General features: G+C 39.8%; 1 protein-coding gene across 5 annotated transcripts in view; it reads right to left on the bottom strand.

Moving 5' to 3' along the window:
- Window positions 1-1,915: 1,915 nt before the first annotated feature.
- The window catches only part of SPHKAP (SPHK1 interactor, AKAP domain containing), a 169,016-nt gene continuing 157,591 nt past the window's right edge, over window positions 1,916-13,340 (bottom strand). For 3 of the 5 annotated variants that reach the window (XM_012446151.3, XM_012446152.3, XM_012446155.3), the window contains 4 exons: window positions 11,523-11,609; window positions 9,284-9,336; window positions 9,010-9,194; window positions 1,916-3,820 (listed from right to left, as the gene is read on the bottom strand). In XM_012446151.3, the coding sequence (XP_012301574.2) occupies window positions 3,677-3,820; window positions 9,010-9,194; window positions 9,284-9,336; window positions 11,523-11,609 (469 nt within the window). In that variant the 3' untranslated portion in view covers window positions 1,916-3,676. The remainder of the gene's footprint in view (window positions 3,821-9,009; window positions 9,195-9,283; window positions 9,337-11,522; window positions 11,610-13,340) is intronic. The other 2 variants (XM_012446153.3, XM_012446154.3) reach the window with 1 other exon arrangement.

The following is a 13,340-nucleotide window of genomic DNA, read 5'->3' as shown; positions in this document are numbered from 1 at the left end:
GCTGTGCCTCGGGCTGCATATCCAGACTACTGCTCATAGGCTTTCCGCTCTGCATGTCCTCTCTTCAGCAGGTTGGAGTCCCTTCCCCCTACCCTCATACCCCTAAGCTGTTTAAATGACTCTCTCACACACAAAGCTGAGCTCAAATATTTTCTCCTTGGAAGTGGCCCCAGATGTCACCAGGTAGCAATAAATATTCTCCAGTGTTCCCTGCCTCACCAGTCCATACAGAGTTGCATTATAGCCATTATTATGCTGTTCTGTTAGATTTTGATGTGTGCATTTCCCCTACAGTCTGTGAGCTCCTACGTGCCGTGCCAAATGTAATTCAGATCTTCATTCCAACTGTCTAGCATGATGCCCAACACCCAGTAGTGACTAGGAAGGTGTCTACTGAATGAATGGATACGCACTTACACTGGGAAAGGAAGACAATGGGATCCAAGGAGATGTCAAGGACAACGGTTTCCTAAGGACTCTCTGCTGAGTCTTTGATATGGACAAAGTTTCCCCAAGGAGAATGTTTCAGAAATGGCTTAGTGCAAGGAATCATCCTTCCCCATATGACTTTAGACTCATGGATCACTCTCTGGCTTACTTCTAACAAGACCACACACAGACCCTCCAAATTCTCATTTTTACCTCATAAAGAATGAGCCAAACTGTACCCACTGACCCAGAGAAACAAATGCTTGTAACTAAACTTTAGTTAAGCTTCTCTCCTTCCCTTGGTTCCCTGAACTTTGGCCCCTCCTCAGTGTGATTCATCATACAGCCCTTCCTGAAGAGGCCTCCTCCTGAGACCAGGCTGATCTCAAGATAAACCATTCTCTAATCTACTGTATGACCACGCCACCTCACTGGCTCACCCTGTCCATCCCATTTCCCCACAGCTAGTTCTTTCCAGACTTGTTTACTCCTCTTTGTAACAAAACAAACAAACAAACAAACAAAAAACTCCTTTCTGCCTAACCCTTAACACATTTGCAGATCTTGTGGTTGAAGCATTCTTGTTATTGCAATAGTTCCATCCTCCATTAAAAGAGTTCCCCTACCCTGGTTGCCATAATCCTTTTAAAAAAGCCTCTTTGCCAACATCGAGAGTTTGTTTTTATTTAACAATATTCCCTGGCTGACTGGAGAATTCTTCTTTACATAAGCATGTTCATGCCTCCTTGTTAGTGAATAAAACAAAGTGCCCATGATTCTCAATGTTTTATTTGCATATATTCCAATAATTTATTTCCTGAATTCAAAGAGCATCATCCACTTACCTCTAACCCTGACAACTTTACTTCAAGTTTACTTGAGTCTAGGTTGGTTTATCCCCAGGTTTGTAGATTCCTTGTCTGTCTTGTGCCTCTTTCTCCTATTCCCCAGATTTAAGGTAAAAGCCACACCCTATGGGCCTTGGGTAGGAAAATGCCCGGTTTTCAGGCTCCTACAGAGATTCCCTAGACAGCTTAAGGTGCTTCCTCCTTTAACACCTCATGGAGACTCAGGCCCTCATCCTTCAATGCATTCTTGACAACAGTGGTCCTCAACCAGTGATGATTTTGGCCTCCAGAGGACATTTGGCAATGCTGGGAATATTTTTGGTTATCACAACTGTGAGAGGGTAGTTACTAGCATCGAGTAGGTAGAGGCCAGGGATGTTGCCAAACATCTCACGATATTCAGGACAACCCTCTACAACAAAGAATGATGTGGTCCCAAACGTCAATAGTGCCAAGTTTGAGAAACTGATTTCCATGAATATTACTGATTTTAACAAATTAAGCCAAGAACATTTACTTTTTCAAAAAAATGAAAGCAGGATGACTTGTCTGAGGGATATATCCACCTTTATCCAATTGTACTGTGACTGTTTTTTCTATGAGATGCTTAAAGCTCTTGCAGAAAAAATAATCGACAATCTGACAACAGAGATTTATTGATTAATTTGCAACGTTAGGTACAACATAGATAACTTCATCACGTGGTTACAGTCCAGTATTTGTGCTTTGTAAGATAAGTAAACATTTATTCGAGCACGACAAAAGTCTACACACAATATTCTGGGATTGTTTAAAAAATAAGCGTATTCTTCTCCATTTGTTAGCACAAAGAAGCACATTTTAGCATGAATTGATGGATATCTTTTAAAATTGGGCATTTGGTTAATGTATGAAATTAGGCATAATAACCTAAATTTGGACTATTTGATAACAAATGCCTAATGAGCACTGGGCAAGTATCCCAGGATGGGAGTGGGGAAGGAAGTATGGCTTACGAGGAGGCTTTTTTGGCATTTCAAAATGTGGATGATAGATCAGGTGAGGCCAGCATTCATGGTATGAGAACCTGTTCACACTTAAATTTACTTTGTGATCTTTAAAAATAGAGTAAAAGTATAGTATTTCCAGAAATCCTCAATAAACACCTCTTTGATCAAGAAAATAAAAGTCAGTGTAGGTCATTTAGTTGGAAGACTTATTAGGGGAACATTAGATACCTTTATTTTTCAAAAGAGTAGATCTCTGTTATTAAAACAACTGAAATGTGGCAAAATCTTCTTTACCCCAAATTCAAGGCTAATATCTACCAGCCAGGGAAAGTCTATGATCCTAACTGATCATGTCAAACATAAGACCGTTACCCTGCTTCTGTCATTATAAATGCCACTGGAGTGGGGTGTCTGCTGCACAGGTACCAGCACATTGGTGATAAAACAAACCACTGAGCTCAATGTCAATATGTGACTTTAGACAATAATCTCTATATCTTAGAAAGCTCAAAGCTAACTCAATATATTATTTAAGACAATGATCTCTTTATAATTTACAATAAAATAAAGTGAAAGTTTGTATTCCATATTATTCAAGAACACAAGCAGATTTCATCTGAAAAGACTTCTTAAAAAAAATATGAAAGCTTTCTCTTAGGGTAAGAATTATGTAGTCATGTTGCCCAAGTAATACAGGGATGGAAACAAGACAATCTTTTATCTTCCTCTTCTTCAGTTGAATAGCAATTGACAATAGTTTTCTTCTTAGCTAAGAGCCCAGATACTGTTTGGGAGAAGTGGGATATTTATCAGTGGGTTGCAGGGAATAAATGAAATCACCTCAGTAGAGGATGCTGCTATACTTTTATCAGTGTCCACCAACATTGGTTTGAAAGTGGAAATCTTTTCTATAAAGGCCTGGGGATTTTACACCCATATCTTAAGTATTTCTCTGGGCTGGCAGCCCCTTAACAGACTCAGAAAAGTAAAATATAGGTTACAGGATACTTCAAAAAATTATTTGACCAGTGAGTTTGTTTCTAGTTGGTTCACCTATTTAGAGACATTACCAATTATTTTATATAATTAAACATATGTGAATGTTGTTTTCCTGGAGACTGGGTCTCATTATAAGTGCTCTAATTTGGGCCCCACTGAAGTTTCTCTTTGTCTAGCCCTTATAATCCAAGCTCTTTGGAAATCACCCACAAGTTGTATGAATTTTGACAGACCTATATTTTGTTTTTCCTCCAATTTATTCTGTGTGCAGTGGATTTGAGTAGCAGATTTTTTTTTATAGTTCTGCTAATGTGATGTGATGTTTTGAGACTGTTTAGAGCATTTAGAACAAACCACTGTAATCTAAGCTGGAATAAAGGGAAAGAATGCGCTACAGGGCAGACTGCCTTATTATCCCAGTTCCAAGAGCCAGTCAAAGAGACTCAGGCTCCCATCCTTCTGCTCCTCTTGCATTTTGCAGTACTGGACAACTGCGTGGAAGATATCGCCCACTTTCCAGGACTTCCGATGAACCAGTCGCACGACATCTAGAAACTAAAATAAAACAGAGAGTTAGGGCTCACGCAGCATAGACGGTCCTCAGAGCCACTTCGTTCAACCACCCTTGCAAAGCCAGTGGCTCTCCAGTCTATATTTAAATGTCTCTAGTGTCGGAGGACTGTTTTCCAGGATAATCCATTTTCTTTTTAAGGATTTCAGATTATTATTGAGCTTTGTCAACTTAATTTTCTTTTTCACAGCAGTTGCCATTCATTGATTGCAGAGGATTAGGTGAAATTAAGGCAAATTCTTTTTTTAAGAGTCAGTCTCTTAGACATTTAGTGTTTTCTCGGGTCTGCTTTTTTCTGGGTTAGATTTTCTATAACAGGACTGTATATTACAGTTCTCAGTCCCTTCTATTTTTATCACAAATAAGATCTCATTGGGTATGTAAGTTTTGGCCTAATAAATCAAGTGGTAAACTTTGAAGCAGGGCCACCTATTGGTTCCTCATTCCATCCTGAGAAGCAACTCCCTCACCCTCCCGGCCGAGGTCAAGGATCAAGGAAGGCTGGCTTTCCACAGCCACAGGAACAGGAGAGATGGAGGAAACGCCTTAGATTTGTCACTTGGTTATTGGTACCAGTTCAACTGACCACAACCTAGAGAGAAAGTCTGGACTGCAAGTGAATTGTGGGTTTGGAGGGAAGAAAGATGGGGAAATAATTATAAGTCATTCTCTTCGTGAAACTGTGTGGTGAAGTCCAGTGTGAAGGACTCTCTAATGCCTTAGGTACTTTTTTGGGGAAAGAAGTGTATAATGAAAGCCAGAAACTGTAGGAAACACTTTAAAACATTAATCCCATTTGATTCTGTCACAACTCTATGATGTGGGCATTTGCAATGAAAAAGATGTGGCCTTGAAAGATGAAAAATTGCCAGTAGGATCGTGGTCTTTTAATACTTCCCTCCAATGCTCTTTCCACCACTATACCTTTCTGCATCTTGGTGGCAGAAGAACATACAATTGATATTTACTTGGAGCACTGGGAGAAAAAATAGGCTGGACATTTGTCATTGTTTTATGAGGAAGAGAGCCTTATTTGACAAAAAGATGAGGATTGTGGTTCAGTTGTTATTTCTTCAATTTTTTTTTTCCTAAGTTTTTTTTAATTAAAAAGTTTTTTTTTGGGTATATGTTTTCTCAGACTTTAGAGATCAACTAGAAACTGGAATGCTAGTTTCTTTCCAGTTTGAATATGCTAATTTGTTTCAATTACTGAGAAGTTGTCTCACAGAGATCCACTGTTAAATTACATTTCTTCTCCCAGCTGTGATGGTACCAACTATTTGCACAGTTACAGAAATCAGTGCTTTATTGTACTCATTTGGCTTGTATTGGCTGAATCAAAATAAAGCAATTTCCTAGGCTGGAAAATGACATCCTTAACTTTTAATACCTGGAAACATAAACACTGTCTTAAAGAGTTTTAGGATGTTGTGAAAAGGGAGACAGATGAGAGGCAGATGGCAAGCACAGATAGCAATCTCCCAGCAGAAGAACATCTTAGCCATCTTTTCATATCTTGTGCCTGCACATAGTAGGTGCTCCATGCATATTTGCTGAATGATAGAAGGGATGCAAGACCAAGTGTGAGTCAAATACATTCAAGAAGACTGGGATATGGATCAACATTTAGCATCACGGAGGATGAACTTTCTCTAAGTATTCGTTCTTGAGTTTCAGGTAATGTATTTTCACATATATAATTTAAACATGCATATCTTGAGGCTGCTGCTCAATAATTTTCTACTACTAGAGTGCTCCTCAAAAATGACTGGAGGCTATAGATCTAGGAAAAGGCTGAAAAGACCCTGGAGTGGCAAAGTGGAGGGCAAGCAGCAAAATAAAAGCTGGCCATGGGGTGCGTTTCTTATCATGTGGTGACTGAGTGGGCATATAGGTGGTGGGTGGGAGATGTGGGACTGCTTCAGGCCATGGTGGCTCAGCTCAGTCACTCCCATCAGCCTCAGTGTTGGGCAGTGCTGGGAAAGATGAGCTGTTTCATTATGAATTCATGACACCCTGTTCCCTAACACATACCTCCCTTTTCACAGGCAGGACGGTTAGTAAATGGGGAACACCATAAAATAAAACACATAGACTAATTTGCCAAAATTTTTTTTAGAATTCACACAAATAGGAACTCAGGGATTCATCTGTGAATGTTGTTCAATATCCTAGTGACAGTGGGAAGATGACATTTTCTGGAATTTGTGGAGACATTTCTTTAACGTTCTCCAAGCTGATGAGAAGCTAATGAGACACTGCTGTTCTCATATGACACAGCCTCCATGGAAGACATGCTTTCTTTTGTACATCACTTGAAAATGGCCATTTAACTACATGGCTAATTAAATAACATCCAGAATAAGGTCCCCAAACATACTATTGATAAAAGAAAGATGATCAAAACGTTTTTTAAGGGTTTTCTTTCTTTAACCAGTTCAGTCACAGGCAACAAATGGTAGTCATTCGTGGAAAAGCCACTATCTGCAGAGAGCCTTAGCTGACTAAAAAAAAAAAAATTAGAAGATTTTGTTCCTAAAATTACATTATTTAGGATTAGGGTTCTTGATGTGGTGCTAATTGAATGAGTGAAATATCATTTAATATTCTTCTTAATAACATTAGTGGAATGTCTATTTTCTCAGAAAAATACTTACATGCAAAAATGAGCATTCTCTTTGAGAATTGAAAATCAGGTCAGGATAAACAAATATCAAGTCAGGGCATGATTTATGTAACCTGGGTGTTTGTGAGACACCTCTTACCCTTGCACCAAATGGGGATTTATGAGACATATATTCACATATCATTGTTCCTTTAAGAAGATACATTGTACAAATATCGATTCCATTAAGATACCACCTGAAAATCTACCATGCCATGCTCTTATTCAAGGAGTGGCAGGAGATAGAATTAGAACCAGCTCATCTTTCATTTTCCCATGAGCTGGGGAATGTATTCCCGAGAATGTTTTTCTCCCCTCTATGTAGCAGGGGGTCTTTGGGACAGTGTATGGCATGGGAGTAGGGTCACCAGTGAGTATGCTCTTTTATTGCACCCTTTGCAGCTGAGGGGTAAGGTAGGAGGAGAATTTATCAAATAGTGAACCACTCAACACCTTGCAAATGAAGGTATGACAAGTATGGGAAGGTGCCTAGAATAATCTTGGGTAGAACAGCAGGCAGGCATAGGCATGAAAGGGAGTGTTAATTACTAATTGGAAAAAAGTTGAAGTGAGGGCGGGTAAGAAAAATTAATTAGGTCTCCTTTTCCATTTTTCCAATAGCTGATCCCATGGACTAGTGATGCAGAAATAGAGAAGCTGTTCTAACTAGTAAGCAGGGGCAAGAGGGTGAAGAACTTTCATTTCAGGCTGCTAGATTTTGGCACTGAGAATTAAAATGAAATTACACAGTTTAAAAGAATCCAGATTGTAAGCCCAAGGTCATTTAACTTGAGAAAGATCCTTTTAAAATAAAGAACTATTGAGGAGTATTTTATGGAGAAAGCAGGGCGTGGGGACTTGGCCTGGGAAATCACTCATGTACCCGATTTGCCCCTTTGTAAAAAAGGGACAATAATATCTATTCCGTTTTTTCACAGGGTTGTTGAGAAACAAGTAGGAGGAGGCACATGGAAGCACCTTGTGACAGTAAGACACGAAAATCCTCCCAGGGACTTGATAGGCTCCTAAAACAGTACTCAAGATTTTTCACCCTCATCCCTGGGACCATGAATAAGGGATCACACACTTATTACGCTAGCTTACATGGCAAAAAGGATTTATCCGTTACCTTTGAGTTAATCAGAAACCTATCAGGTTTTTTGAGATGGAGTCTCACTCTGCTGCCCACGATGAGTGCAGTGGTGCAATCTCAGCTCACTGCAACCTCCGTCTCCCAGATTCGAGTGATTCTCCTGGCTCAGCTTCCCAAGTAGCTGGGATTACAGGTGCCTACCACCATGACTGGCTAATTTTTTTTTTTTTTTTTTTAGTAAAGACAGGGTTTTACCATGCTGGCCGGGCTGGTCTTGAACTCCTGATCTCAGGTGATCTACCTACCTCAGTCTCCCAAAAGGCTAAAATTACAGGCATGAGCCACTGTGTCTGGCCTAATCCCACAAACTCTTTAAAGGCAGAGTTTTTCCTGGGCTGGTGGCTGAAGGTATCAGGGAGATTGACACCAAGAGGACATAAAGGATCCACACGACAGGGAATGTGGGTGGCCTCTTGGTGCTGAGAGCAGCCCTCTTTGACAGTCAGTGGGAAAACAGGAGCTCAGCCCTATGACCACGTGGTACTGAATTAGCACGACCACCTGAAGGAGCTTGGGCTCTTACTCTTCCCTGGAACTTCTGGATAAGTGCCCAGGCAGGCTAACGCCATAATTTCTGCCTTGTAAAACCTAAGCAAAGATCACAGCTGAACTTCTGGCATACAGAGCTAGGTGTTGTTTTAAGGTGGTAAATTTGGGGCAGTTTGTTACACAGCAATAGAAAACTAATATTAATTTTAATTTGAAATCTTTTAAAAGGAGTCTACTTTTAAATTATAGAAAATAAGACATTGGGAGACAGATTCATGCCTTATTCTTAATAGCTGAGATTCTACCACAGTTAATGGTCTTAGAGATATAGAACTAGAGTGACAGTACTATTAATTTTGATGTTGGCCAAGGATCTCTTCCCTAGCTTTATATTTCTGGTAGGTGGAGAATAATAATAATAAAAAAGTCTTCCTAATGCAAACCCATTTGGAAGGGAATTAAAAATGCTATCTTTTGGCCTGTTTTAGGTATCAGTGTGGCCTCACTTTGGCTTCTATTATATATCAGGTTCTTCTTTCTTTTATTTAAAATAGTGCTATGAAGAAGTTTGTCCCAGAACAAGAAAACACAATAACTAACAGACTCTAAAAAAGTTCCCATCTCCTCAATTTACTTTTCTCATCACCACCTACTAGCTAAGACAAACTAAGGATCAAAGAAACACTAATTATATTACATTTACACCAGTGGAAGATTTCAGTGTTCTAGCCACAATTTTGAGGTCAAAAACAGTTAGGATCAAATAATTCAAATGGAAATGGGTTAACTGAGCATTTACTGAGTTTCCAGTGGTGGTAAGAACACAAAGCTTTATTGATATCCTACCCAAACCTGGAACGTGATACCTTTTCAACTCTGTTTTCCTGAGATTTCTTAAAGTAGATGGTGGGAATCCCAAGTTCGGAGGCAGCTATCCACTGCAGAGTGGCTCGGAGCTCGGCATCTGGACATTCTGGCTCCAGGTCAAAGTTGATCACCAGCAGGCTCCTCTGGGGACTGGCTGTTCCCATGGGCAGTCCAGATGCAGATGCTAAGCACAGACACAACCACAGTCTTATCCCTCTTTCCAAAGGGAGAACCCAGTCAATTATGTGTCAAAAGTATGGGAAGGTGGCTTACCCTCTATGCTTTCTGACTGTCCTTTAAGAATCTCCTTTTCTTCTACTAATTCACTTTGGGAGAAAACAACAGTATATGGTTGGTAATGTTTAGAAGAGGAAGCTGTAAATGAAAGATGAGGCGATGGGTCTTACTGATCTAAAGGCTTCTGAAGGTCATTCTGGATTTATTGTTTTTGTAGAGTGGGGTAATGCTGGGAAAATACCAGTGTGGCTATTATGTAGGATCACTGGGTCTGCAATAAATGTCCTCCTCCAACAACAGCAACAGGCCATATAACTCAAGTTACTTTAGTTAGGATAACTGGTGTGGGAGACTCTGAGAGAGGCATCCTTCTCTCCTCTTCAACCTCCTTACCACAAACCTTCACAGGGTTAAACAATCAGAGATTTGGTAGGTAACTAGTTCTGATTTGCAGTTTTATTCTTCTGCATTTTACTTTCCATTTAATGAATCGTGTGTTCCCATTTGTCACAATGTTTTTTCTATATTATAATCACAACATAGCTTGTATTTTTATTTAAAAAGGAATTTTACGTGTATATGGTTCTTTGATCTGAAATAAGAAAAAAGACAACCAACAAACTGCAGAACTTAAATTTGACAGCAAAATATCTCAATTAAAATTTTTCTTTTTCTTTCTTTTTATTGGGGAAGTGTAGTAGGCTGGGGTGGTTTAGAATAGGGACTCATAATGGAAGTATTTAATTAGATATGGTAGAGTTTAATATCGGAGGTGTTTTCATATGGTGTGCACTTATTACAGAGCCTTGCATGTAGTGGGAGGATTTGGTAAATGCTTCTAAAGTAAGAACATATGGCCAGCAGCTGAAAGGAAGTGGCTATCCTAGGAAGCCTGTGGTTAGCCTGTATTTTTGTCATATCTAGAAATTAGAGTACAGGAGCCCTTAAAAATGTGTTGTTCGATGATAAACAATTGTCTCATTCTGTTACTGCTAAGAGATGGCTGAAAAATTCCATTGTGTTCCTGATATTGAGAGAAAGAGTATTCATACCTATTTATTTGCAGAAATGTTGATTTTTCAAAGATCTAGATTTTCTTCTAGATCTCTATGCAAGTGTATGCAAGTGACGTAGTGGGTATGACAAATGGTAGGCACAGTTTCTGCTTTTATGGAGCTGTAGGATGCTGAATGGAGGTGACGTCTTGGCTTTATCAGAATAAAGATTTTCCCTGGGGTCATAGGCTCATAGGCTCATACTGCAGAGAAAGTTGGGAAAAGTAGCTAAATAAATGTTTCCTGAAAGAGAAAAATAAATTTACCCCAAGGTAGTTTTTGTTTGTTTCAGTTTCTGGTTTCTCCTTCAAAAAACAAAACACAACAAAAAACCAAGATGATCGTTCGTCTCTACTTGTGAATAATGGCTGTGTGGAGCAACAAAGCCACTGTCACCCTCCGCCACTGAGGAGCACACCTGGTTAAATGGTGAGATAAAAATGCTTTAGCTATAGAGAGTGATTGAGAAAATAGGTCAGGGAGCAACTTCGGCCTATACTTGTTTATTATTGTCCTGAATTTCAGAAATCTCCAAATCGTAAGCGAAATCACAATGGTCAAAACTGGATGTCAATCATTTTAATTTTGCAGAATAACCACATATTCTAGAAGTAGTCCGGACCTCATGCTGCCCTCTCTTTTCGTGCTCTACCTTGAGAAGTATATAATTCCTAAACGTACTTGTCTTTCTCTAAATCCTTTTTTCCTTTGGTCTAAAGGGAGTCCCCATATTAAGGAGAGCATAGTCACTGGGTGAGAATGACACATAGCCAGCATGACAACTATTTAATATTAGACACATGTAGTAGTGGTAACCCCAGGTTTCCACATGTAAAGGAAAAGCCATTCACATTTGATTTTATTGAAGCGATTATGTTTTACAGTGAACGCTATAGAGTAGTCTCCTGTAGTTGGCATGGTATAATTTAAATGGATTTTTGCTACTGTTTCTAGGTAGGTAAAATGACATACACTTTGGATGATATTGATACACGTTATCTGAAATGATTATTCCACAGGGGGCAGACTTGAAACCCAGAAAGCAGGTGGCGGGGTGCAGGGCCTATTCTAGGCTTGAATTCTTGCTCCAGTGACATGGAACCACAGCAGTACAGACATGATGAGGTCAGTGGTTGGGCACAACCTGAATGATCAAAATGGATTGCCAGATGGAATTGGAGTAGTGGTCTCACAATCACTGCATCTCAGTGGCTACTTACTTAATCATGGGAGAAGCTGGCATGCTTTCCTGATAAATGTCCAGGTCCATAATGCCAAGACTGCTAGTGGCACTACTGTTGCCATTGCTGACAAAGCAAAAGTTTACATATTAATGCCCATCTCCACCCTCTGCCATGCTGCTGACACTGATGTTCCATTGTCGTACAAGCTCCTTCCTTTGGTCCCCAGGAAAATATTGCTTTGTGTCTAGGATACCTGAATTAATATCTATTTCTGACCAAATTAGGAGAAATCATAATGAAACATAAGACTAACAGGCTCAGCAAATATTAATAATAATAATAATAATAATAATAATTTGTAGTTTCTGAAGTGGCATCACAACTGGTAGATCACACAGAGATGGTAATAGTCAGTACGCCTCTATTCTTTATTCTAGCTACAATGAAGGTATTTATCTATCAGCAAGAGATTTCTTGCTACTGGGGACACCTGCAGAGATGAAAGAACTTCTGAAAACATGGGCTGGAGGAGACACCAGAATGCTTATCTGCTTGCTTCTTGGTTTTTGACAGAAACCAGTGGACTTGTGTTATCCCTTTGCCATTTGGGGGATTTTCTTTCTTTCTTTCTTTCTTTTTTTTTGACAAAGTCTTACTTTGTTGCCAGGCTGGAGTGCAGTGGCGCGATCTCGGCTCACTGTAACCTCCACCTCCCAGGTTCAAGCCATTCTCCTACTTCAACCTCCCGAGTAGCTGAGACTACAGGCGCGTGCCACCACGTCAAGCTAATTTTTGTATTTTTAGTAGAGATGGGGTTTCACCATGTTGGCCAGGATGGTCTCGATCTCTTGACCTTGTGATCTGCCTGCCTTGGCCTCCCAAAGTGCTGGGATTACAGGTGTGAGCCACCGTGCCCGACCCATTTGGGGGATCTTCTCAGGGACATTGCATAGGATTTCACAGGCTGTGCATCTGGCTTGTTACTTTCCAATGAGACTACAGAACCTGCAAGTACAAAGCTGGGTGATGTCAATGTTTTATCACTCCTTTATCTTAATCTTCCAGTCTTCAAGAGAGAGCAACACCTGGTACCTTTTCTACTGTAGAGAAGGAGGACTGCACATGGCATTATTTTCATAGGGTGCACAATCAGCATACGGTCTAGTTACTAGCCTGGAACTTACTGAAACATAGCGAAGCTGAGCCAGTTTTTAGGCTCTGTTTGTGCTTGTGAAATGAAATATATCCAGTTTTGCCAAAACACTCAGTCTCCTCTCACCTTCTCTATTTCCAGTGATGTCTCTTTCAAGCAAGGCTTTCAAAAGGTGAGTGGTGGTATGTTGTGTAGTGGGACAGTTTTCTCCTGAATATGCAAGAGTGGATTATATTCTAAGAATAGAAAATATGTCAACTAGATGCCCTCAATTTTAAATTCTCCTCTTAGCTTTGGTGGGGGGCGGGCACCAGGTATATTTATATATTGAAACCTGATGATTCAAAATTGTACTGGAGATAATCACCCTATAAACCTCTGCTGTCGAGTCCAAAGATTCGAGTTCTTTTTGCTTTTTGTTTCTATCTTGTAATACTTCCCACTAGTTTTAGAAGTTCTGACAAACTGTTTAACATTGTGAAATGTTAAGTCTAAACAGACTAAATTCCCAGAAATAAAACTTTCCAAGACTCATACATACACCCAGAGGCTGATTTCATTTTCCAATTGGCCTCTGTGCAAAGTTCGTGGTCCAGTATCAAATAAGATTTTGGGCAGAAACACAGAGATTATTTTAGAGGTTCCACCTCACTGAGGAATAGTTTTTAGTTAATGTCTCCTGACTGGCTTGAGGCCTTCCA

The sequence above is a fragment of the Aotus nancymaae genome, unplaced genomic scaffold (assembly GCF_030222135.1).
Source record: "Aotus nancymaae isolate 86718 unplaced genomic scaffold, 86718_ANA_hifiasm-v0.15.2.pri h1tg000008l, whole genome shotgun sequence".
NCBI classification, from domain to species: domain Eukaryota; kingdom Metazoa; phylum Chordata; class Mammalia; order Primates; family Aotidae; genus Aotus; species Aotus nancymaae.
This window is presented reverse-complemented; position numbering and strand designations above follow the sequence as displayed.